Raw genomic sequence first — 26,456 nt, forward strand, 5'->3', positions numbered from 1 at the left:
CTTTCTGAGCGAGCGAGCGGTTGTATATAATTACTAAGTATGGAGCTATTGTATTAGCATACTCTGAAAGGAACCTGACTGGTATACAGTCTGCACCGGAGGCTGTGCCTTTATTAAGTGATTTAAGCTGCTTTGCTACACCGAGGATATCCACTTCTATGTTTCTCATCTTGGCAGTTGTTCTTGATTGGAATTCAGGAATATTTGCTTCATCTTCTTTGGTGAAGGAGTTCTGGGAAACCATGTTTAATAACTCTGCTTTTGTGGCACTGTCATCAATGACTTCAGCATTGTTATTGTGCAGTGAAGGTATTGATTGCATCTTGCCACTGGTGTGCTTTACATATGACCAGACTCTCTTTGGGTTTTCTGCCAGATTCCAAGACAGAGTTTGATTGTGGAAATTATAATAAGCATCTCACATTGAAGTATGTGTTATCTTTCAAACTTCTGCAAAACTTTGCCAATCTTGGGGATGTTGTGTTCTTTCAAAGTTGGCATGCTTTTTTCGTTGCTTCTGCAATAGCAATCTGACCCATTTTGTGTACCGTGGGGGATCAGTACCAACACTTACTAATTAATGTGGTATATATCTCTCAATTGCCGTCGATACTATCTCTTTGAAAACGTTCCACATCTTTTCTACACTTACATGAACAGAATGGAAGGAGGGGAGACTGTCTCTTAAAAAGGCATTAAGAGCATTTTTATCAGCTTTTTTAAATAGATGTTACTTTGCATTTCTTTTTGATGGTTGTGAATGTTAACGGTATTTAGCCTAGCAGCAACTGCCTTGTGGTTGCTGTAACCGTCATGACACTCCATATTTGTCCAGGATTATTTATCTTCGAGTGGGATCTTGTACTAATGCTTCAAAATAATTTTCTGAGAAAGCAGAATCAAACTGCAAGTGCTATACACATGATAAACCTTAATAATTAGAGGGAGATAACTAGTTCATGATAAACAAAAGCCAAAAAGAAAAATCATAAGACAAATGTTTGGCCCATTCTGCAGAGATGGAACGTGGATGAAAAGGAAATCTCAGGAATCGTATCAGCACACTGAAAAGATCTGACACTTTCAAGGAAAAACAGTTACTGGTCATATTCTTAGAATGAAAGATGACATCTTACAATCTCATTGACAGTTAAGAACAATTGGATGCTTAAAACCGAAAGAAATCTTCAGGAAATTAGTCACAGATCAGATGGTACAAGATATAGATGCATTCAGAACACTAAATGAGATAAATATTTTTTTAAATTATATTTGCTCTTCGATTAAATCAGCCCAGGATTTGTCTTTGTCTAAAACTTTGTCCTCAAAATCATAAATTTTGAGTGAAATAAACACAAAGATCAACAGAGAAGCAGACCAATAAAATAAGTGATATAAGAACATAAGTGTTTCAGCTTTTAATGAAAATATCATCATTTTTTCTACATCACATACATTATTTAGTTAAGTGATTTCCCTTACATTTCTACCTCTACACCTATCATATACAGACATGCAGCCCAAACATGTTTAATAATTCCAACCATGAAATATGGAAGTGAGTTAGTGCTTGTTTTATGCACATAGTATGTTGGCCTGGAATCAGAAACTAGCATCTCATTTAAATAATAATGTGCAATGTGACATACTGATATGATGAAGGCAAACATGTGTGAGTGTGAAAAAAACTAGGTTTGGACTGAAAGCGGTGGTATATAGAATACCTTTTGCCTCACACAGTATTGTAGACTGTGACATATAGATGTAGATGAAAACAATCTATCTTCCAACATGCGGTGTTACTAAGCATACAGCTACAAATCCTAAACAGTTGAAGACACCCCCGGTCTCCTGATTTACTGTAATTATGTAGAAAATTTGTGGTACAACTTAGAATCCTGCACTAAAAGCAGTCATATTGCAAAGAAAAGCAGTATGATGAAGCCACGCCCACAAGCATGGGACAAAATGTCAGCAGCGATACATAAAAACTGATTGAATCAACTAATAAATACTTCCAAAGAGTACTGACACAGAAGAAACAAGACATCTGTCTATGGTGGAATAATGTAAGATATCTGCCTGTTTGCTATGTGTATTTTCTAAATAAAAGTCACTGCTTTGAATTTTCAGACTCCTTTATATGTTGATACTGTTGCAGCAATTCAATCTTCAACATCAAATTGCCTTTGCACCAGAATATTGTTTCTAAATTTTGTGATACATTCATTTTACTTTAACATGAGGATTTGAACAAGAACTGTTAAAGGAACCTTAGCATCAGAATAATTGTTATTAGTCTGAAGTTGACAACTGCATAAAGTTATTTTATGCAATGTTTTATTTTGAATTATTTTGTGTACTTCATGTATAAAATACACACATCATCATCTAAAATCAGTGGCACGCTTTATTCTTAACACAGTGAACTATTTCCTAAACAAGCTCCAATCCAGAAATATTTAGGTGCTCAAATACATTTTACACTTTGTGAAGACAGAGCAGAGGTAGGTAAACAAGGAAGTAATTACAAAAGTCCACTACAAAGAAAGTAAATACAGTCACATTGAAACCACAATCAAGTCTAAATCTGAAGACATGGGTGTTAATGAAGTACAGCACTTAGCACTGAAAGCATGGCTATTACCAACTAAGTTACAGCCAGAACAGGGCTAATCTCCTGGATAGAGAGTGTATATATTTCTAGAAACATCAAATTTTTCCAGACTGCCAGTATTTACACAATTGTAGAGTCGTCTAGAAATACAAAAATAACGTATTTCAAGGACATCAACATGTTTAACAAATATAACCATCTGTCCTATCCCCATAGGCTACCTGTCCTATCCTCTAAAAGCATGTTATATTTTGGCCCATTTATGGCATTGTATTACCTGGACAAATCCTATATCACTCTGATATGGCCCTTGCATGAATAAACAAATAAATAATTGCTGCTGGCCAGGTCTGAACTGGAAACCTGCAAGATGCCAACCAGCTATGCTAACCACTACACCACACTGTATGCACCATAGCTTGCAGCGTTGGTCACTCTCTTGAGCAACGGCAACCTGCTGTTTCATCAGTGGTCTTCTGTATGGCAGAGCTGGTGGATCCTTGTATTCTGGTGGTGTTGTCACATCCTCTTCATTGTGATAAGTATTGTAAGTAGCCTCCCTCTTGTCGAAGCTTCATAGTTGTTGAATGGGTCTTCAGTTTCCTTGAATCTCCCATCATTGATTTGTGCCTCTGGTGTGTACTAGGGATTCATCTGGAGGACATGGACAACATCTCTGCATTTTTGTCTTTTGGATGAAGGATCATAATTCTCAACTTTGTATGAGACATGTCATAAGCGATGAAAGATATACGATATGGCCCAGAGTAGGCTCTTTGACAACTTTGCTGATGGTCCTACTTTCCGCACAGGTTTAAAAATCCAAGCTAGTTCTCCTGGACTGTGTCTCACTGGTCAGTGCTTGGACTGTAGTCCAGGTCTGTACAAGAGCCAGCTGTTGTGCTTCTTCAGTCTTGGTAATGTGATGTTTCACATAGTTCTCATGAGTATTGTCTGGATAAAATAGGGGCAGTGCAGCAGAAAGAACTGTGTGAGGCCAGTGTCTTGTTCTCTGTGTTGTTCGTGAATGTCACAAAGGGCACCACGCAGAGTGGCCATGCAGTTTGAGGCACCATGCCACGGATTGCACAGCCCCTCCCACCGGAGGTTCAAGTCCTCCCTTGGGTTGGGTGTGTGTGTGTTGTTCTTAGTATAAGTTAGTTCAAGTAGTGAGTAAGTCTAGGGACCGATGACCTCAGCAGTTTGGTCACTTAGGAATTCACACACATTTGAACATTTTGACAAAGGGCAGTATTGCATCCTAGTTTCTGTGTTCGACATCTACCAGTGTCTCATATCCATCAATTCCCATTTGTCGACTTCAGGAACTACCCCAATTCCATTTTGATAGAATGGTGCTGCTCCAGGTGGAATTGGTGTCACATGCCTCAAAAGTAATTGCAGTACATGCTTCTGTCATTGGCATTCCGTACAGTGCCCTATGTAGTGTTTAGCGGATTGGTAAAGATATAGCCAGTGATACCTGCATCAGATTCAGTCTAGAGTCTTCAAGAATCTCATATGAGCAGATGCTGGAGCGTCATGGGAATACTTCAGGATGGCAATACCTTTCTTCTGTTCAGCAGCAATGTCATTTAATGCAGTAATCCACATTGGCATGTTCCACCAAAGGATTCATTAAAAGGCAGTTGGTGTCCTTATGTTTGCATCCACTTTTCTGTACCACTGTGATGTACTGCTGAAGCCTCAATGACCATCTTGCCACTTGACCCGAGTGATCCTTCAGACTAGACAGCCAACATAGAGAATGGTGGTCCATCACAGAGATGAATGGTATGCCAAAAAAATATGGGCAGAACTCGCTTGTAGAGTTCATCTCGGACTTGGTGAGTACTCTGGAACTGTAAGTTATCACCCTCTTTATACCTTTCTGAATCTGTGCTAGAACTTCCCCTATTCCAAAATCCCTAGCATCAGTGTGAAGCTCTGTCTTGGCATTCTCATCATCAGTGCTAGAAATGGAGATGATGTCAGCACCCCCTTAAGGACAAGAAAAGATCTTTCTTGCACATCATTCCCAGAAAATTTGGTGTCTCCTTGCAGTACTTCTTACAAGGGATGTGCTGTGGTACAGAAGATCCTGGTAGTACGAGCACATTCTGGGAAAACATCTCACTTCATGAAGGTGCCGAGGAGTCAGAAAATCTGTGACTGTTCTCATTTTCTCTGGATCGGGACAGACTCCATTACCATTCATCAGGTGCCCCAAGATTTTTCTTTCTTGGGCACTGAAGAGGCACTTTTTTCAGATTCAAGTAGAGACATGCAGTCGGAACACACACTTCATCACAGTTGTCAGGTGGTTGAGTTCTTCAAATGTTTTTGAAAAGATGATAATATCATCCAGATAGCAAAGACACATCATCCACTTAAGATGCCTAAGCAGATTGTCCATTATATGTTCAAAGTTAGCTGGAGCATTACATAGTCCAAACATGATAACTTTGAATTCTGACGCAATCGGGAGTTATGAAGACAATCGTTTCCCAAACAGCCTCGTCAGCCTTGGTTCACTAGAAGCATGTCTGAATGTCCACAGCTGAGAAATGCTTTGCTCTATTCAGGGTGTTACAATGTGTGGCAATGGATAGATATCTTTCTTCGTGGTTTTGTTGAGTCATTAGCAGGCGACACAGAAACCCCATATGCTGTGCTGCTGCTTCACACGGACTACCGGAGAGGACCAAGGACTTTCTGAAGGTTCAGTGATGACATCTTGCAGCATTTTCTCCACCTCCTTGTGGATTATTCATTCTTCAGCCAGCAAAACTCTAAAAGAGCATTGGCTAATTGGTGGATGATCCTTAATGTTGATACAGTGTTTTATCATGGGCTGTTGGTCTGTATTTTATCTACTCAGGTTTTGAAAACAACTAAAAACTGACGCAAAATGGCTATTATTTGCTGACATCATTCCTAGGTCAGACCAGATCCTATTGGCAGTTTGACATATTAGCTGCCTCTGATGCATAGTCTGCAGTGGTACAGGAGCACAATTCTTCAGTGACACTAAGATGCCCTTCCTGTTATGGTTCAGCAGGGATGAGTTATGGCTCCTCATGACAATTAATGATCCAAAGTTCTCCTTAACCACCCACAATTCTTACGACCATCGCTGGCATGTAGATTTCTTTTGTAAGCCTGAGTAGCTTTTTGCAATTGACAGATACTTCACAGTTTAACTGTGCATCTTGACTGGTGACTGGAATTCATCTCAGATAATGATGGTAACAATGCCTTCAAAGGCAAAAAACCACCCAGAGCAATCTTCATTGTGTGCTTATTGGAATAGCTTTGTCAGCCTGTCCACACACTATGATTTCTTTGATGCCTGCAAGAAGTCCCATCTGAGAATGTTGTCATGATTACATTCTGTTAAAATGTCAAATTTGAAACGCTGTGTTCTGTTATTGATAATTATTCTTGCAATACATGTTCCTGTTGGCTGGAATTATTTCCCATTTGTGATCTTCAGCACAACCACTTTTGTATGCCCTGACTAGATTTTCTGTCATCTTGGCAACTGTTGTCCATGATGGTTGCCTCACTTAGTTTTCCTTGATTTGGCAGCTGGCAAGTGGAATGGTATTTGTTTATGGCAACAGGGAATGACTATGGGATGTTGAGTAAGGCAATGAATTTCTGCCTACAGTCAACTATGATGCCTGCAGTTGACTGCTGTGAATAGGACTGTTAAGGTAGTTGATGCCTTGTGGCATAATAGTTGTTGAACACTCGTCTTATTTCTGTACAATAGTGTACAACATCCAGAGTGTCCACAATGGAAAGGGCCAAAACGCTCTGTACTTATGCCTGTGTCATTTTGCCATGGCCTCAAGCCCTGTTTTTCAATTGTTGTTCTGCTACACAAACCAGCTGTTGATTGTCATCAAATGTTTTCTTCAGCTCAAGTTTATTTGTCCCAGCTACTGAGCTGCTCTGCATTGTTCTCAAACCATTGATGGGCTGTGCCATCCAAGTGAAAGTATACATTTGCTAAACACATCATGTCATCCCACGTGTTGTATCTGTCAACTCAGTTGAATCCTTTCAGCCATTTTGCTGGGTCCCAAACAACAACTCCAGAAAATACTGATGGATGCGTGCTGTGCAACTGACTTGCTGCTCTTTTGGAATCCATCTGTTTCCTGCATATATGGACCTTATTATTGATGTACTGCTTGTATTCTGGCTATTGTCCATGTAGGTGACCATTTTTACATTGCCTAATAGGAGCATGATGATCCAGATGTTTCGAAGTACCTGATGTCTCCACCAAACAATGCCATGTCGAAAGCACAATGAAGTCCAAATCTGGAGGAAGAATTGTCAGTGTGTTACAACACTTGGAACTGAAATCATATTTATTACTGACATCAGCTTACAGCCAGAACAGAACTGATCTGAACAGTGTGTGCAGTTGTTTATAAAAAGAAACGTCAAGTGTTCCAGAATGTTAGCATTTATACAACCATCAATATTCCATAGATACAAACATTACAAACAACAGATATTTACAGAACCTCCCAGAATTGAAAAAATACAAAATAACAAATTACTGATGGTTGGGTTTGAACCAGCAGCCTGCAGCAAGCCAGCCAGAGACTCTAACCACAACAGCACACTGCATACACCAGAGCTCATGGCAATGTAATGTATACCATACTTATGGTGAAACATCATGATAATCAGCTATGATTTGTCACTCTTCTGCATTTTGTGCTGACCTTATAATTTTTTGATAAATTCAACAGCTTGTTTCTTTTAATAGATCTTCCACTATTTTCTTTCTTGGCCACCTCTTGGTTTTCTTTTCTAAATTTTTACCTTCCAATGTGTGTGTGTGTGTGTGTGTGTGTGTGTGTGTGTGTGCGCGTGCGTGTGTGTGCGTGTGTGTGTGTTAAAACCTTAAACCTTATTGTCTAAATAAATGTTCACACAGCCTTATTTTTTTTCTGTAGGATATATGCTGCAAGATTTCTTTTCTCAATGATATCTTTCGAAACATCTAATTCAGTTTGTTTCCTGTCCAGCTAGTCTTCATTAGTCTTCTCCAAAGTTACATTCTCATCGCTTCTAAGTGTTTCCTGTCAACGAGTGCCCAGTTTTCATGGTCTTTCAGGAGCACAACCCAGATGAATGCCCTAACAAATTGGATTTTTTCTTCAGTACTTAACAACTTGTTTACCAGTAGTTGTCTTCTTTCTTTGAAAGCACATTTAGTAGTTGTGTTTTTTTTTTCTTGTTTACATACTGTGTATATTGTCTTTTGTAATTTAAGTGCCTAGATAATAAAATTTATCAAGTATCCCAGTTTATTTCTGTTAGTTTAGGTGCCAGGTGTCATTTTTATTTGCTTACTATCATAATTATCAGAGTTTTACTATTAGTTTTAAGTTCAAACTTTTTCGTGGTTGCTGAAAATTTAGGAAGTATATTCTGCAAATATTTTTCACTATCATCTATTACAGTAAAATCATCTGCAAATCTATACAGTGAATTTGAATTACAGTTCACTTTAACTCCATGTGGTTTTTTCTTCGTATAGTCTCATAGCTTTGTGATGAAAAGATTAAAACAATAACATGATACTGAATGTCCTTTTACTCTTTTTCTGATTTTGACTTTACATTGCTCTCCCACTGGTTTTTGTGTATATCTGATAATGTTCTATCTTTTCAGTGTATCTTTCAGGATCTTCAAGTGTGTCTTCCTGCTAATTCTGTCAGATGCTCATTCTATACCAGTAAAGGTCATCTCAGTATCACTAATTCCAATGTTTTCTTTAGCAGCTCTTGAGTGGTTAGAAGGCTTCTCTTGTTCCTGATTTTTGTCTAAAACCAAAGTGATCCTCTTCAAGTTCTATTCTGCATTTTGTGCTATGTTTTATGTTGAATTTATTTTTGCTGCATATGAAATTGGGCTTGGTGTTCTGTAAATAGAGCAGTCTTTGCTTATGAATGAATATTGCTTTACTTCCTGCAAAGCCATCTGGAAGAGACCGATAACCGTAATAGTTTACAACTTTGTTTCATTTTTGACCATAATTCTGTCAGAGCTGAGCTGGCAGGTCATCTGGAACTAGAGCTTTCTATGCTCTCATTTCTATTTTTATAATTAAAAGAACTCATCTGCTAACACTACTTCTCCTTCTTCCATGATGATGTCTTTTTCCTTTATAAAACCACAAAACTTCTCATTGTCTTGAATTGTAATATCTCAATCTTCCTGTAGACTTTATTACTCATTTCATCCCCTGCACATATCATTAAACCAATGTTCCTGAACCTATCTGCATTATTGTGTAATTTTTCTTGATCTACCATGTGTTTTCCAGTATTTATGGTATTCCTTTCCTGGACTAAGTCTATTATGATGTCTGTCATCCACAGTTTTCTATGTCCCATTTTTTCCTCAGTGCTTCATATGTCATTTTTGTTAATTTATTTCGTTCCCTGATTTTATATGAGTATTATTTAATTTCACATCACATCAACTATTACATATTCAGAAATTCTTCCATAGAGTAGGAGGAGCTGTGAAGCAGGTATGATTTCAGTTTGCATTTATTTAATTGTACTATCTATTAAAGTCTGTACATCAGTAGGTAGGTGGTTGATTTTTGTGGCTGAAAACGTCATCCTCTCTTCTTTGCAAAACTAAGACTGAGTGATGGATAGTGCAACCTATTTCTCTCTCAAGTATTATATTTATGAATATTACTGTCATTTTCAGACTATGATTGACTGTTGACAACAAACTTCATAAGGAAGAAAGTATACAGTCGGGCTGTTGTCAGTATGCCAAACTGTTTAAAGAACTATCTCTAAGATGTTCTAGAATCTACTCTACATATCTTTGGCGCAGGGTCAAAGGTGCTCAAGTCAAAACTATGACTTTTTTAGGAGAGCCACAATAAAGTTCACAATCCTCTTTTAAATCCAAATACACTCCTGGAAATTGAAATAAGAACACCGTGAATTCATTGTCCCAGGAAGGGGAAACTTTATTGACACATTCCTGGGGTCAGATACATCACATGATCACACTGACAGAACCACAGGCACATAGACACAGGCAACAGAGCATGCACAATGTTGGCACTAGTACAGTGTATATCCACCTTTCGCAGCAATGCAGGCTGCTATTCTCCCATGGAGACGATCGTAGAGATGCTGGATGTAGTCCTGTGGAACGGCTTGCCATGCCATTTCCACCTGGCGCCTCAGTTGGACCAGCGTTCGTGCTGGACTTGCAGACCGCGTGAGACGACGCTTCATCCAGTCCCAAACATGCTCAATGGGGGACAGATCCGGAGATCTTGCTGGCCAGGGTAGTTGACTTACACCTTCTAGAGTACGTTGGGTGGCACAGGATACATGCGGACGTGCATTGTCCTGTTGGAACAGCAAGTTCCCTTGCCGGTCTAGGAATGGTAGAACGATGGGTTCGATGACGGTTTGGATGTACCGTGCACTATTCAGTGTCCCCTCGATGATCACCAGTGGTGTACGGCCAGTGTAGGAGATCGCTCCCCACACCATGATGCCGGGTGTTGGACCTGTGTGCCTTGGTCGTATGCAGTCCTGATTGTGGCGCTCACCTGCACGGCGCCAAACACGCATACGACCATCATTGGCACCAAGGCAGAAGCGACTCTCATCGCTGAAGACGACACGTCTCCATTTGTCCCTCCATTCACGCCTGTCATGACACCACTGGAGGCGGGCTGCACGATGTTGGGGCGTGAGCGGAAGACGGCCTAACGGTGTGCGGGACCGTAGCCCAGCTTCATGGAGACGGTTGCGAATGGTCCTCGCCGATGCCCCAGGAGCAACAGTGTCCCTAATTTGCTGGGAAGTGGCGGTGCGGTCCCCTACGGCACTGCGTAGGATCCCAAGGTCTTGGCATGCATCCGTGCGTCGCTGCGGTCCGGTCCCAGGTCAACGGGCACGTGCACCTTCCGCCGACCACTGGCGACAACATCGATGTACTGTGGAGACCTCACGCCCCACGTGTTGAGCAATTCGGCGGTACGTCCACCTGGCCTCCCGCAAGCCCACTATACGCCCTCGCTCAAAGTCCGTCAACTGCACATATGGTTCACGTCCACGCTGTCGCGGCATGCTACCAGTGTTAAAGACTGCGATGGAGCTCCGTATGCCACGGCAAACTGGCTGACACTGACGGCGGCGGTGCACAAATGCTGCGCAGCTAGCGTCATTCGACGGCCAACACCGCGGTTCCAGGTGTGTCCGCTGTGCCGTGCGTGTGATCATTGCTTGTACAGCCCTCTCGCAGTGTCCGGAGCAAGTATGGTGGGTCTGACACACCGGTGTCAATGTGTTCTTTTTTCCATTTCCAGGAGTGTATGTATGTATTTAGACTATAACACATTATTACATAGTAAATATTCCCCATTTTATGGCCCAAATTTTCTTGGGCTCTTAAGTTTATTTTTCCCCCCTTTTCATCCCGTAAATGTAGATATGTGCTCCAGCCCATTTGCATAATAATTTTATGACCTTAATGAGTGTGAGATGAAACAACTTTATTTGCAAATAATTATCACATTCGGACAACATTATATGAGTAGCACTAAATATTAAACAAGAAAGTACATACTGTGTAAAAATTTCTATAACATGTTATGGATGTTATGAACAAGAAAAATATTGTAGATTCAGTTATTCCAGAAATCAGCCTGATGTTATAAATAAATCAAATGCGATACAACAAGAATGCTACTCCAACTCAATTTCATTTAGATCTGGATATTGTGCAATTGCATCAGGATCTGTAGGAAGACTCTATAAAAGTCATGAAACACTGGTGGTATAAGAGGTGGCAGGTGAAGTAAATCCTCCTCCTTTTCGTTGGATATAGGCACGAGTGATTTGTATGTCCTTTCTACTTGGTCCATTGATGGCCTGCCCCTTCTTCTGAAACTCAACATCTTGAAAGATTCGTCACCCAAGGAATTCTTGTAGTTGACCATTCCTTCATTGTTAGTATACTGCAGCCATTGACCAACATGCCATGAGTAATGTTCTCCATCTGTTTTTCCTTCTAGAAATAAAACTAGTTTTGAGCAGTCCAGCGAAGTCATAAAACTGATCCTTGTTTAATTTAACAACGTTGAATTGTTTTTTGCCAGTGCTCCTCCCCAACTGGTACTAATCATGAGGATAGTAAACTGGTGCCTTGCATTTTTTCCTCCGTTTCTCTGTCATGGAATGGTCGATGTCACATTCCATGTGCTTGTGTCCAGCAACTAGGAATTTATGATTGATGACCCTGATGTGAGGGAAGTCTTTCAAAGCATCAATGAACATTGCTGCAATATGGGATTTTTTTTTATTTTGACCCCCACATGTGTCAGAATAAAAGATTATTTCTGCAATATTTATGGGCATATTAGACAAATGCATGTATAAGTACAAAGCTATTTTGTTTGCTCCCCTACCAGCTAAAGCTTCACGCCACATATAGTTGGTGGATTGTCCTGCACTACTACGTGTACTGTCAAATTACGTGTCCCCAGCTGACGTTTGCAGAAAGCTACGGAAGAACCAAGTCGTGGTGTAGGAAGGCATTGCTGCAGATCAAAGCTGAAACATTTTTTAGAATCATCTTGCTTACACATATCTTTGTCTTTTGCTTTTGATAAGTAAGCAAAGTCAGCTGCCTCTTGATGTAGGTTTTGTTTGGCTGAGTACTTTAGTAAATCTGCTGTATTACCAGTTTCTTTTGCAACTTGTATTTTCATACGTAAGACATCACATTTGTGGCATGTATCTATTCCGGGTTTTTTGAAGGAGAGTTTCAAGGTATGAAATTCCGTTTCTTAGATAAATCTGGATACAGGTTTTGATTTGTTCTCTGTGTATAACTGGTACATAATTTGCAAATTCAGATGAGAAGGGAGATACCTCTTGTCATTGCTCCTCCTGGTGTAATGACTTTCATACAGGGGGAAAGACAATAAATGAGCTCTTACGTCATTCAATTCTTTCTCACTCTTCTTATGTTTCATTGTATGTTTTCCACACCTGTCACTGGAGGGGGGGGGGGGGGGGGGGTGTTCCAGTAGTACTTAGTCTTATTTTTAATGGCGTGTCTAACAAATTTCTCATCCTTGTCTAGTGTGCTGAGGAAACTGTTTGCATACAGGTTTCCTTTGATCGTTGATTTCAAAACAGTATTCATGGGTTTCACTCCTGTTTCTAGAACATGTTTCCTTTCTGGGTCTCCTGGTTGCCACATGTTTAGTAGTGACATGCTTTGTTATAAACACAACTCTTTCATCATGTGTACCGAGACCCCAGTACTGCGAAAAAATAGTTTTGTGAATATGATTATCCAGAATCAGAAAACATTTCTTTTTGCACTGTGTAAGAGCTTTCATCTTTCTAGCACATACTTCCTTCCCACTAACATTAATGTACAACTGTCCAGTATGCAAAAGAACATTTCGTTCCTTGCGCAGTGCTCTAGCCCAACAATGTTGAATAGCCGTGCCTTCACCATTGCCACTGCTTGTAGAAGGCTGCTCAATTCCATCTATTGAAAGAGATTTCTCCACCATAAGGTCTGCAGGAACATTTTACGCAATGTATTCTTCCTGCTGATCTGAATCAAGAGAGACTTTTAGTTTTTTAGTAACGTGACTTTTTCTTCTCATTATTATTTCATCATCGAGGCTGCTTTCACTTTCTGAATTGGTACATATGTCTTGTCTTGATCACTGTCATCATCATAATCCAAACTATCGGACAGTGAAGATGCTAGTTTGTTCATTGATGGTTTGTCAGGGGCTCCCTCCAATACACCCTGTACTTTATCTTGTTTGGATAGCTGTGAAGACAATATTAAATTGTTATCACTGCATTCATCTAAAAATAAACAATAAAATGTTTTGTAGAAATTAATTGTGTTTAATATTCAGTATCCTTAATTATTGTCTCTGTAGTTTTACAAGAAGTGCAATTTGACACAACTTTTATGAAGAGGCCTATATGACTACAGTTTATTTAGTCTTATAAAATGAAAGCTACTATACTGGTTTAGAAATCCACTTACTTGTGTTAATGCCAGCCTGTTTCTGCAGTGAATGAACCATTTCCTTCCCACGGGTAAACATTTTCAAACACGCTGAATAATCAGTGAATGTTAATCTTCCCTCTTTCACAATGCAACAACAATGCACATATTTATAGCACAATCTTCCTCAATAATAAAGTATTGCCAACCCCCGAGAAAGATTACAGAATAACAAATATAAATTAAAAAGTTGAGTGTTACTAAGGATTGGATTGGATTGCTAGTGGGAAGAGACCAAACAGTGAGGTCATCGGTCTCATCGGATTAGGGAAAGACAGGGAAGAAATTCGGCCATGCCCTTTCAAAGGAACCTGCCATAGTTTCTGTCTCTCTCTGACACTGCGTCAGAAGTGAGGGGAAAAACAGTACAGGGCTATTCCAAATGATTGAAGCGATTTCATAAATTCACTGTAGCTCCTTTCATTGACATATGGTCACGACACACTACAGATACGTAGAAAAACTCATAAAGTTTTGTTCGGCTGAAGCCGCACTTCAGGTTTCTGCCGCCAGAGCGCTCGAGAGCGCAGTGAGACAAAATGGCGACAGGAGCTGAGAAAGCGTATGTCGTGCTTGAAATGCACTCACATCAGTCAGTCTTAACAGTGCAACGACACTTCAGGACAAAGTTCAACAATGATCCACCAACTGCTAACTCCATTCAGCGATGGTATGCGCAGTTTAAAGCTTCTGGATGCCTCTGTAAGGGGAAATCAACGGGTCGACCTGCAGCGAGCGAAGAAAGGGTTGAATGCGTGCGGGCAAGTTTCACGCGTAGCCCGCGGAAGTCGACGAATAAAGCAAGCAGGGAGCTAAACGTACCACAGCCGACGGTTTGGAAAATCTTACGGAAAAGGCTAAAGCAGAAGCCTTACCGTTTACAATTGCTACAAGCCCTGACACCTGATGACAAAGTCAAACGCTTTGAATTTTCGGCGCGGCGGTTGCAACAGCTCATGGAAGAGGATGCGTTCAATGCGAAACTTGTTTTCAGTGATGAAGCAACATTTTTTCTTAATGGTGAAGTGAACAGACACAATGTGCGAATCTGGGCAGTAGAGAATCCTCACGCATTCATGCAGCAAATTCGCAATTCACCAAAAGTTAACGTGTTTTGTGCAATCTCACAGTTTAAAGTTTACGGCCCCTTTTTCTTCTGCGAAAAAAATGTTACAGGACACGTGTATCTGGACATGCTGGAAAATTGGCTCATGCCACAACTGGAGACCGACAGCGCCGACTTCATCTTTCAACAGGATGGTGCTCCACCGCACTTCCATCATGATGTTCGGCATTTCTTAAACAGGAGATTGGAAAACCGATGGATCGGTCGTGGTGGAGATCCAGATCAGCAATTCATGTCATGGCCTCCACGCTCTCCCGACTTAACCCCATGCGATTTCTTTCTGTGGGGTTATGTGAAAGATTCAGTGTTTAAACCTCCTCTACCAAGAAACATGCCAGAACTGCGAGCTCGCATCAACGATGCTTTCGAACTCATTGATGGGGACATGCTGCGCCGAGTGTGGGAGGAACTTGATTATCGGCTTGAACATCTGCCGAATCACTAAAGGGGCACATATCGAACATTTGTGAATGCCTAAAAAAACTTTGAGTTTTTGTATGTGTGTGCAAAGCATTGTAAAAATATCTCAAATAATAAAGTTATTGTAGAGCTGTGAAACCGCTTCAATCATTTGTAATAAACCTGTATAAATAGTCAGGCACTTTTAGCTTGAGAGGGTGTGTTCCTGAGTCGGGTCGGACCTGTGCTGGTCTACGCTTGTAGGGGCCAGTCTGACAATTTTGTAAATATTCCATGTAAACCTGTACTTTGTTTCTCTGTACTTTTTTGGGCTGTATTCTGCCTCCGTGGACACAACACCAGGGTGGGATGGAACAGCAGCCAGGTACTTTGAGATTCCACAGTCTGCCTGAAGGAGGGCAGTAACAGTGGTCTGTAGCCGGTCCAGGACAGGCCATGTTCGCTTCCCATCTAGCGTACTGGGGTTCAAGTGAGGCGTATGCTGCAGGAGATGCAGCAGTGCTGAAACAGCGTTAGGGACGGTGGCGGGTGTTGCCATCCAGTGAGCACCAATAGGGGCAAGTTGCGGCATGGCGTCCAGGAGGGCACAGGTTTGAGTCCGGTCCTGCCCTGGGAGCAGCAGTGGTTATATGATTGACAGATAATTTATGTCCCATGGTTGGACAGAGCTGGCCAAACGGGGCGGAGCGCGACAGGGACCAGGGACCGTAACAGTTTCCGGAACCACAGGCAGTAGAGCAGCGCCAGTTGCTATGCCTCAGCAGGCGGTAACTGAGCGAGCACCCCCAGGCAGCCTTGATGACCGCAGCAGCGGTGTCGGCAGTCCAGGAGTGCTGAGGCAGCCAGACTCGTGGGCGGTGCGCTGACTACGCTTCTGTAAACTAGCTTAATAAAGGAATACTTCTGAACGCCGCTGTATCACACTGCACTGCCCCTTGACGCTATTGAACGTGCTCGGCCTCCTGACGACAAACGGCGCGGTGGGGCCTGGTTTCAGCTCTGTCAACTGGAGTCCCGGGTTCGACCATAGACGGTCCACAACATTTTTGACATTTTCATCTCCACAATCTGATACCTGTGCCAAAGAAGTCATGGAGCTCAGTGGCTTAAGATCTGTAATGTTTGACATCATGTTATTATTAATAAAAGTGTCTAAGAATTTAGCATATTCTGTTTCATTTATTGATGTACCCTAATTTTTTTAATGGTGTGGTCATGCCTTGTGCAGTGCAGAATTCCAAGTATTGTGTTTTATTTAAGATTATTGAAAGTCTGCAGATAAACAGATATTAATTTTCTAAAAATTATTGTTTTCTCCATTAGATTTGATTACAATTCTTGCATAATAAGGAAAGAGAACTTCTACTGCTTCTTGGGTATATGATTGACAGATAATTTATGTATAACGAGAATCAGATGAAATATTGATCCGTGTGGTACAACTGAATGGTTATTCCTGATTCTGAAGATGCTGTTTCATTGTGTACACTCACTAAACTTCTTAATGTAGCACACTACATTCTTTTACTTATATAGGATGAAAACCAGTTTAGTATTTTCAACATCTCTGTGAGCATTTGCACTGCCCTTCTTTGTATACAGCCAATATCCCCTTTTTCCTACATGGTATGAGTCCCATGAGTGTTTTGTGATGGAAATCCTCTACAGAGTGATTGCATTTTCCCATTCTATCAATGAACCAGAGCCTAGTCAACTGCTTTGTCAAAATATCTAGAATATTTTAAGTTGATTGATCTTACGTGATCATACAAACCACTATAATCAAACAATGAAAACACCAGGTAGGAATATCAACAATGTAGGAAAAGATAGATTGAGCTACTCACCAGACACACACACACACACACACACACACACACACACACACACACGGAGGCACACCTCACGCACACACGACCACCAAATGCTGGAGTTGACATTTGTGTGTGTGTGCGCGCGCGCGCGCGCGCGACTTGATGTGTATTTGACTTACAGTAAGTAGCAATTTATCTTTTCCTACATGGTTAATAAACCACTATGTACCACTTCCACGGGGATCGCAAGCCCAAGATTTTTATTTTATTTAGCGTATTTACTCGAATCTAAGCCGCACTTTTTTCCGGTTTTTGTGATCCAAAAAACTGCCTGCGGCTTAGAATCGAGTGCAAAGCAAACGGAAGTTCTGAAAAATGTTGGTAGGTGCCGCCACAAGTAACTTCTGCCGTCGAATATATGTACCGCTACACAGGCATGCTTTGCAAAGATAAATACTGGCGCGAAAACCTCTGCGTCAGTAAATAAATTAAAAAAAAGGGTGGAAGACGAGCTTTTTTTTTTCTCCGCCCCGAGTTTCGACCACTGCATTTTCATACATTATCCAACGAAGTAAATACAAATTCCGTATTGTTCATCTTCGAATGTAGCAGAATTTCTATGTACTACGAAAATCCGACTGGCAAGACTGTTGGGGATGTTTGTCAATATGGCCAACTCTACGTTCTGAATTTTTTTTCTACCTGTGAGAAGAGATGGTTGCTAATAGGAACCTGATGAAATGCAATCACATGCAGTATTCTCTTCACCATAAGAATAATACGAATATAAACATTTTGCCATGTGTTTGCTGCTATCTCATTTAAACTCTGTCTGCCTAATAAACTACGAAACTAGAGTGAGACAACAGCAAACGCGGAAGAATATACGTATCGTGTCATGTTTATATACGTATTATTCTTATGCCTAATAGTGATACAGTCAGAAATGAAGCACGGCAACTGACTAGATTTTTAAATCTAAGATGACTAATTTCTGTGCAGAATTTGATGTACTAAAGAAGCGGCCGCAAAGATTTTCAAACGGAGAAAAATTTTCGCCTAACTCTCGTTCAGAACATGTTCTATCATACGCAGTCTATTATTTGGTTCTTGTTGATCATTATCAAAGAAAGCAGCAGTGTAAGTAACAACAAATAGCAGTCTCTTGCCATTGTTTCACTGAGACGATTCCTCTCCTCCTTTTTTTTTTATTTTTTTTTTATTGTAAGCGGCGGTAGCACGCACAAAAGCAAGCCATGCCGCGAGCGGCGACAGGCCGTAAACACGCTCTATCAGAATGTGACAAACAAGGCATGACACAGTACAGTAATTCATTTTAGCTTAGAGTGACGTAAACGCCTATAACAAAGAAAACGGCACTTATCAGATCAAAGAAAAATAAGCAATCGATTCAAACCAGACGAAGCACTTGAAAAAGGAAGGGTACCCGTATAAATACGAACGGAGCGTCTGACGCATAGCAATGGCTACCTGGTAAAGCGTAACTGCTAAGCTTACGACTCGAATCAAACTACTGTAGCTGTATCGTCTTTCATTCGACCTAAATTGTGTCTCATATTACATATTTGTTTCGATTTGGAGGTGCGGCCTAAAACTTTTCTCTCCCCTTTAATTTCGAGTCTCAAATTTCAGGTGCGGCTTAGATTCGGAAAATTTTTTTTCCTTTATTTCGAGTCTCATTTTTCAGGTGCGGCTTCGATTTGAGTAAATACGGTATTAATTACAGTGTGCACAGAGGCATCTGCACAATCATTCTTCCCATGCTTTGTACATGAATGGAAAGAAGCAGTGACACACACACACACACACACACACACACACACACACACACACATTCAGTATGTTGTTTCTTATTTGCATTTTGAACAGATAGAAACAAGATAAACTGGCACTAAAATCTAAAATTTTTGTAGAAGGCCATAGCTCCAATTCAGTTAATCACAGCAAAAGTAAAATTGGGGGCAGGGGAGCATTAAAAGCACTGTAAGTTTCTTTGACATTGTACAAGTTTCTGTGCAAGAACAGGACAAGTCTCTTAACTTTTAAATCAAGTGCAGACTACCACAGGCACCTTGCTCATTTTTAGGATTTGGATCAGTCAGAGACTTGTCTCATTTCTGCACTGAAGTAACTGATGGCATACACATAATGATAAATAAGCTGGATGTAGCAAGCAATCACAGAAATAAGTGTGTTTGATTAGTGGTAAACGTAAGTGCAATAAAAGTGATTTATCACAAAAAGTAATCAAGAATAGAAAGGTAAAGTAAAGATCCTTCCTATATTACTTATTTTGAAATTATTAAAAGTTGATGGCATTACATGAGGGATAATCACTTTGGTAGCAATGTTTATTAATAAAGGTTTCACACATATTTTTAATTATGTATTTAACTTGCAGATGGCTTCAGTGTCCGGTGGTCTTCATTCCATAGCATAAAGGTATTTCAATAGTTCCTGGGATTCATAAATGACGTGCTTGAAGAATAACTACTTGCTTGAAGAATATGATTTTTTATATGTCATACCAGCTCACTGCCATGCTGTTCAGAAAGTTATAAACCTCTTCTTTCACCTCGTAGTCGGAGCTGAATCGCTGGGACTAAAATTAAGGCTGACATGTACTGTGAGACTCTGAAAAAACTTAAACGGGCAATTCAGAACCGGAGAAGAGGAACATTGAGCAAGGGCGTACACATTCTCCATGACAATGCTCGTCCACACATCGCTCGGCAAACCGTTGCTCTTGCAACAGTTTCAGTGGAACATAATCACCCACCCACCCTATAGTCCTGACTTGGCACCCAGTGAGTATCACCTGTTCCCTAGGTTAAAAGAAATTTGGCCAGAAAGTGATTCAGCTCTGATGACGAGGTGAAAGAAGAAGTTCATAACTTTCTGAACAGCATGGCGGCAAGTTGGTATGACATGGGCATACAAAAACTGCCACAGACAGTGTCTACAGAAATGCACCAACAGAAATGGTGATTCGAAAAATAGCTAAATGTTCAAGCTGTAAACTGATGTAAACCATTGTAGAAATAAACAGGTCTATGTACTTATAAAAAAAATAGGAGACCTTACTTTTTGGATTACCCTCATAAATTTGATCTGATATCAATTGTTAAACTGATGAAAATACAAATAGCAACAAGCTTCTTGAACAACATCAAAATAACTTTGCACAATATGAGTAAGTGATAATATCTTGATTTACATGCATTTACTATTATTTATTGTCCAACTAATTTTCATGGTATAATACTGTAGCATAAGTAACTATTGATATAAATGAAAAATATGTATGTCATAAAGCTTCGTCCAAGTAATACAAAACTTTATAGCTGTCCAGAATCATGAATTAAATACTTTATAAATAAAAAGGAGTTCAAACATGACCAAAAAAAAAGTGGTATTGTAGATTTCGGTTGGGAGGAGAAATTCCAACATGGCTACATTTATTACAGTATGCAACAAGTCAGATGGGCTAGAGAGACTGTAGTCAGCCATATGGAAATGGAAATGCCTTGTGGCTAGGGCTTTCCGGCACGTAGACCGTTCACCTGGTGCAAGTGTGGCTAGGGCCTCCCGTCGGGTAGTCCGTTTGCCTGGTGCAAGTCTTTCATGTTGACACCACTTACTTGTGTGTCAATGGGGATGAAATGATGATGATAAGAACAACACAACACCCAGTCCCTGAGCGGAGAAATTCTCTGACTCAACTGTGAATCGAACCTGGGCCGTTAGGCATGACATTCCGTCGCACTGACCATTCAGCTACCAGGAGCGGACAGTCAGCCATAGAACAGGAAAGAACCATGTGGATAAGTACAAGCAAACTGCCTTAAGAAAGGATTGCACCCTAAACTTGGACACAGTTCACGAATGGGTATGGCCATCTTTTCGTTACACTAAAAGGCTCAATATAATATTAACACCTAAGTTTTAATCTTTTCAGATACAAAATAATGTTTTGAAAGACTAAATGATGAAGATTCCATGTATGCAGTTACAACAAAGAACTTGTTCACTAATTAAAATTAACAGGATATTCACTTTCGAAAACTAACAGATCTTTGACAAATAAAATCAAGACAACCAAGGCCAGAGATTGAGAAAGTATTTGCTAGTCTATACAGTACAAGGAGGAAGCAAATTGAGCAACTGGGTAATTTGCTCTAACAGGCAGAACTCTTCAAAGACAGAAGGGTGGTTGAATGAAGAATGGATACCATACAAGAGGAAAATGCAGGAACATATTCAGTTTTTCTCAGCTAAAGATACACACTATTGCATCAAAACAGTAAAGTGTTAGATGCTTTTCTCTATAGGGGAGAAAAAAACTGTAATGCAAAATACTCTAATACTGGTAGTGGTGAGAACTATGGGTTTTATCTAAATTAATACTGTGAACATTTTCCTGTGCACTTTGGCTGACCATAAGTGAATGTGTGAGCTGGGGGTTAAAATTAAAAAAAGTTGAAATTTGTGTAAATCTTCCAGGAAAGCAGCTGTTGGAAAACTTATGATTTATAAATGTTGCCATAATTAATTTTATTAAAAAAATGAAAGATCTGCAGGAAAACTGTGAAGAACGAGGTGATATACTTTGAATATATTTTAATTTCATACAGATTCTTCCTTTGCTGAATATACTAGTGCAAGAAAAATTTTATTATAGGCAACTATGGGTGGACCATATTTTGTAATCATAATTTCAAAGACAATAAGGCACATTTCTGTTCACATCTATAAGGCACTGGCCGCAAAATTTCCAAATGAGGTATGTTAAGTTCTGCTTCATTATGTTCAGAATAGGTAGTATCCTCTAAACAGTGAAAGAACTGCATATTTTTTACAACTACTTTGGGGGTAAAAATAAAAATTCGTAGAGTCATTTGACATGGGATGGTTTCGAAGATTGCTTGTTATTTCTCACAACCAGGTCATTCATTTCTTCCATCAACCTTGGCTTCAATGCCATGAGATAAGATCAGACAGGGTGTACATGCCAGAACAGTATAAAGCCTTTGTCATCCACCCAAATGTAAACAATAAATCAGATGTAAAAGCAGTCACTTCTAATTATGTTCATAAGTTTAAAGACTGGTTGCCAGAAGTTTACAAGAGAACCTACTGCTCAATAGTCACAATTGGGATCAAAATATAAAGAGAAAATAATGTTTTCTCCAGCACAATTTGGTGAATTTGTTTACTCAAATGGTACACATGTATTTGTAAGTGCTAATGTTTACAAAGGCAATGAAATTACTTGGCCTATATTTTCTTTGTGAAAACCTGCACTGTATAGGTAGCGTTGCCCTCACCTAAAGCTTTAGCTGAGAAAATTCCCATTAATAGAAAAAAACCTCCAAGACAATCACAGAGTGAAACAGTACATTTCAACAGAACACAGTTCCTCCTCTGAAGAATATTGAATTGGCTGTCTTGTGGTAAGAAATGTACTGACCATTATGTTCAAGAAGATAACACTGCACATATCCAATATTCCAACTAACTGTGGATTCGCTTTGAAATATTTGCAAATAAGACTGAAATAACTATTAAGATGTAAAAATGGTTAGTCGAAGTCTGACTTGTTCTTTAACATTAAACTATTTCATCTTGTACTACTCTTAACTGTTTATTGATTTACATAAATACTTCATCTAATGTTCCAATTATTATTATTATTAATTGAAGAACAGTAACATAGAATCTACTGCATCTAATGTTCCTATATTATATTAGAGAAGGATAGTTTCCACTCACCATATAGCAGGTCAACAATAGACACACATACACACACACGTGTGTGTGTGTGTGTGTGGTGTGGTTTTTTTTTTTTTTTTTTTTTTTTTTTGGGCAAGGCCGAATATTATAATTGTGAGAATCTACGACTCAGCATCTCCACTAGATGGTGAGTGGCATCTTTCCTCCTCTAATATTGTTACATTCCATCCTGGACTTTTCATTGTTTGGTTCCAATTATTATTATTTTTATTATTATTACTAATTGGAGAACAATAAAATAGATTCTATTTCGTATGCAGTACCATAATGTTCTTTTTACAGGAGAAAATAAACTGAAAAGTAGTGTGAAATTTAGGTTATGCCACTTGTATACTTTCTATTTTTTTTTTTTAAATTAGCCATTTTCATTTTCAATTATACTTGCTAAAAACACATATTTCGAAACATTCTTAAGACATTATCTGTCACTTCCTTGCACAAATTGAGTAAGTCAAGGTTTGATAAAATTATGTTCTGGAAACATGGTTTGTTGCACACTTAAGCTTCTTGAGCACTAAACTTAGCCTGAGAAATGGGGCTACAAATATTACTTAATTATTGGAAGAATAAACACATTTTCTTTTAGTGTCTCAAAAGCTGAATTCCTTTCCTCGCCTTATCTCCATTCTGCAATGACTGATTCAGTTGTCACTCAGCCTATTGGCCCACTCCACAATATCCTGTTGTTGTTCTCATTCTTCAGAGTGCAAAGGAATCGTGTCAGAAGTGTGGTTACATTCCTTAGCCTCATGAGTTATCCTTTACTAAAAATGCATTGGGAAGTTCTTGAATCTCTTCATGTGCTGCCATTTTATAGTCCCTACTGTGGTGTCACCGCCAGACACCACACTTGCTAGGTGGTAGCTTAAATCGGCCGCGGTCCATTTAGTACATGTCGGACCCGCGTGTCGCCACTGTGTGATCGCAGACCTAGCGCCACCACAAGGCAGGTCTCGAGATACGATATTGCACTCGCCCCAGTTGTACGACGACATTGCTAGCGACAATACGGACGAAGCCTTCCTCTCCTTTGCCAAGAGACAGTTAGAATAGCCTTCTGCTAAGTCCATGGCTACGACCTAGCAAGGCGCCATTAGCCTTACCTAGTTTGAGAGTTATCGTATAAATGTCTCAAGAAGAACGCTGTATTCATCAAAGAATAAAAGTTAAGTATAAAGCAGCTACGTACTTTTCTTGCTACCATTCAATAGTTATCCTGTTCCAGACTTGACACCAGTCGGTGTGTGTGTACGCGTGCCTTTCTTTCGGCTCCCTTCCCAGTGTGGCGTGGCAGGCTTGTTGCGCCACAACAGATTGGCGACGAGAAAAGTGTTCTTTCTACTTGCTTTGCTCTGATTTATTTGTGTCATGGCTTCGCCACACTCTCCAGATGTACTGTCCGAATTTTATCGCTTGCAGAATCAGCAGACGCAGGCGTTATTGGATGCCCTTGGACAGCTTGTCCAGGGTCAACGTGCACTGCAACACGATGCGGCAGCCGCCGCTTCACCGCTACCGCAGCCACAACTCGCAGTTGCACCGCCTTTTAGGCACTACGACCCAGCGCAAGAGTCGTGGCCAGAATGGTCCCGACAGTTTGGCTTTCACCTAGCCGCCTACAGAATTCAAGGTAATGAGCGGCAGCCATTTTTGCTTTCTTGTGTCGGTGTGTCCACCTACCGTGTGATAGTGAAATTGTTTCCCCGACGCGACGTAGCAACTCTGTCCTACGATGAGATTTTGTCTGCTTTAGATGCCTATTTCAAAGAAACAGTTAATGTGGTTGCAAAACGGTATACGTTTTTTCGTACTAAATGTACGGCCGGTCAAACTAATAGGGAGTGGGTAGCAACATTGCAAGGACTTACTAGGGACTGTGCCTTTGAATGTGACTGTGGCCTTTCTTATTCAGATACAATGGTAAGTGATGCGATTGCACAGAACGTTTCTGATGTTCGCATACGGGAACAAATTTTGAAACTAGTTAATCCCTCCCTTCAACAAGTGATAGACATATTGGATGGACAAGACACACTTGACTGTGCTCAGGAATCTTTTGAAACTTCGCCAGCTGTGTGTAACATTAACCGGCCCGCCGGGCGCGCTCGCGCTACGCGGCCCGGTCAACTGCCCTCGCGCACACCAACGCAGCTGCCGCCACGCTCTAAAGCAGGTGTGCCGCGCCAGCACACAAATGCAGTGAAATCATGCCCGCGGTGTGCTACTAGACATTCGCGTGAACATTGCCCATCACGCCAAGCTATTTGCTTTTTCTGTAATAAGAAAGGACATGTTCAAAGTGTTTGCCAGAAAAAGCTCAGATCAGACAATCACAATCATTCCAGGCCCTTTGCTTCGCGCCGGAATCGAACCAAGGACACTCAGGCTCGTGGACCTTCGCCCATGGACATTCATGTCGTTAATTCCACTTCGTCCAGTGACACTTTCTCTAACAGTGACTGTGTTCGTCCCACAAAAAGTGTGCGTCGACGTCGCCGGAAATCACGTCAATTAGCAAGTGATGCTGTACCAGTGTATGTTCAAATTGCACAAAACAGTCGCTCTTGTCGTCAGCAGGACAATAAACTTTTAGTAGATTTGGACTTTAATGGCAAGGTCATACCGTTCCAGCTCGATACCGGAGCTGCAGTTTCATTGCTCAATCACGACACGTACAAACAACTGGGCAAACCTCCGTTGCGTGCCGCAAATGTTACGCTAAAAAGTTATTCAGGACAGCCGATCCCTGTGTTAGGACAGTGCACTCTTCTTGCAACATATAAAGGACAAACAAAACTTGTGTCATTTTACGTTCTTCGTTCTTCTACTGCAGTGAACTTGTTTGGCTTAGATTTATTTCAGTTGTTTAACATGTCTATTGTAAATCAGGTCCTATCAGTGAATCAGACTGTGCCTTCAGACAGTGTTGCTCGGTTATGTGAAGAATTTGCAGACATTTTTGCACCGGGCCTTGGTTGCGCTAAGAACTATGAAGCACAATTGGAACTGAAAGTCCACGCGCAACCGAAATTTTTCCGAGCGCGCAATGTTCCCCACGCATTGCGTGATGCGGTCGCACGACCGTTAAAGGATATAGAATCACAAGGTGTAAGTGAATGTGCGCAATGCCTCTTCCATTTCAGCTCCGCTTCCTCGCTTACGCCGTACAGAGGTTCCGTTTCTCTGGACAACGGAATGCGAACGCGCCTTTCGCCAGTTGAAATCGGCGTTGCTTTCTAATACTTGCCTCACGCCTTTCGATCCCCGGAAACCCCTTTTGTTGATGGTAGATGCATCGGATTTCGGGATCGGTGCTGTGCTTGCGCACAAAGTTGGCTCGCATGATCGCCCTATTGCCTTTGCGTCAAAATTGCTCTCGTCTGCGCAAAGAAATTATTCCCAGATAGAGAAAGAAGCTTTGGCTCTCGTGTTTGGTGTTACTAAGTTCCATGATTTCTTGTATGGTCGTCACTTTACCATCATCACAGACCACAAACCTTTGACATCGCTTTTTCATCCGAACAAGCCTGTACCTCCACGT

The 26,456-nt window shown here is 40.6% G+C and overlaps 1 protein-coding gene across 2 annotated transcripts in view; it reads left to right on the top strand.

The window, feature by feature from the left end:
- The window catches only part of LOC126457551 (AP-4 complex accessory subunit Tepsin-like), a 145,974-nt gene extending 119,816 nt beyond the window's left edge, over window positions 1-26,158 (top strand). Inside the window, exons 3-4 of one of the 2 annotated variants that reach the window (XM_050093958.1) lie at window positions 19,524-19,564; window positions 24,335-26,158. In XM_050093958.1, coding sequence (XP_049949915.1) covers window positions 19,524-19,564; window positions 24,335-26,155 — 1,862 coding nt within the window. In that variant the 3' untranslated portion in view covers window positions 26,156-26,158. Of the gene's footprint in view, window positions 1-19,523; window positions 20,150-24,334 lie in introns of those variants that run through there. The other variant, XM_050093961.1, reaches the window with a different exon arrangement.
- The last annotated feature ends 298 nt before the right edge of the window (window positions 26,159-26,456 follow it).

The sequence above is a fragment of the Schistocerca serialis genome, chromosome 2, assembly GCF_023864345.2.
Source record: "Schistocerca serialis cubense isolate TAMUIC-IGC-003099 chromosome 2, iqSchSeri2.2, whole genome shotgun sequence".
NCBI classification, from domain to species: domain Eukaryota; kingdom Metazoa; phylum Arthropoda; class Insecta; order Orthoptera; family Acrididae; genus Schistocerca; species Schistocerca serialis.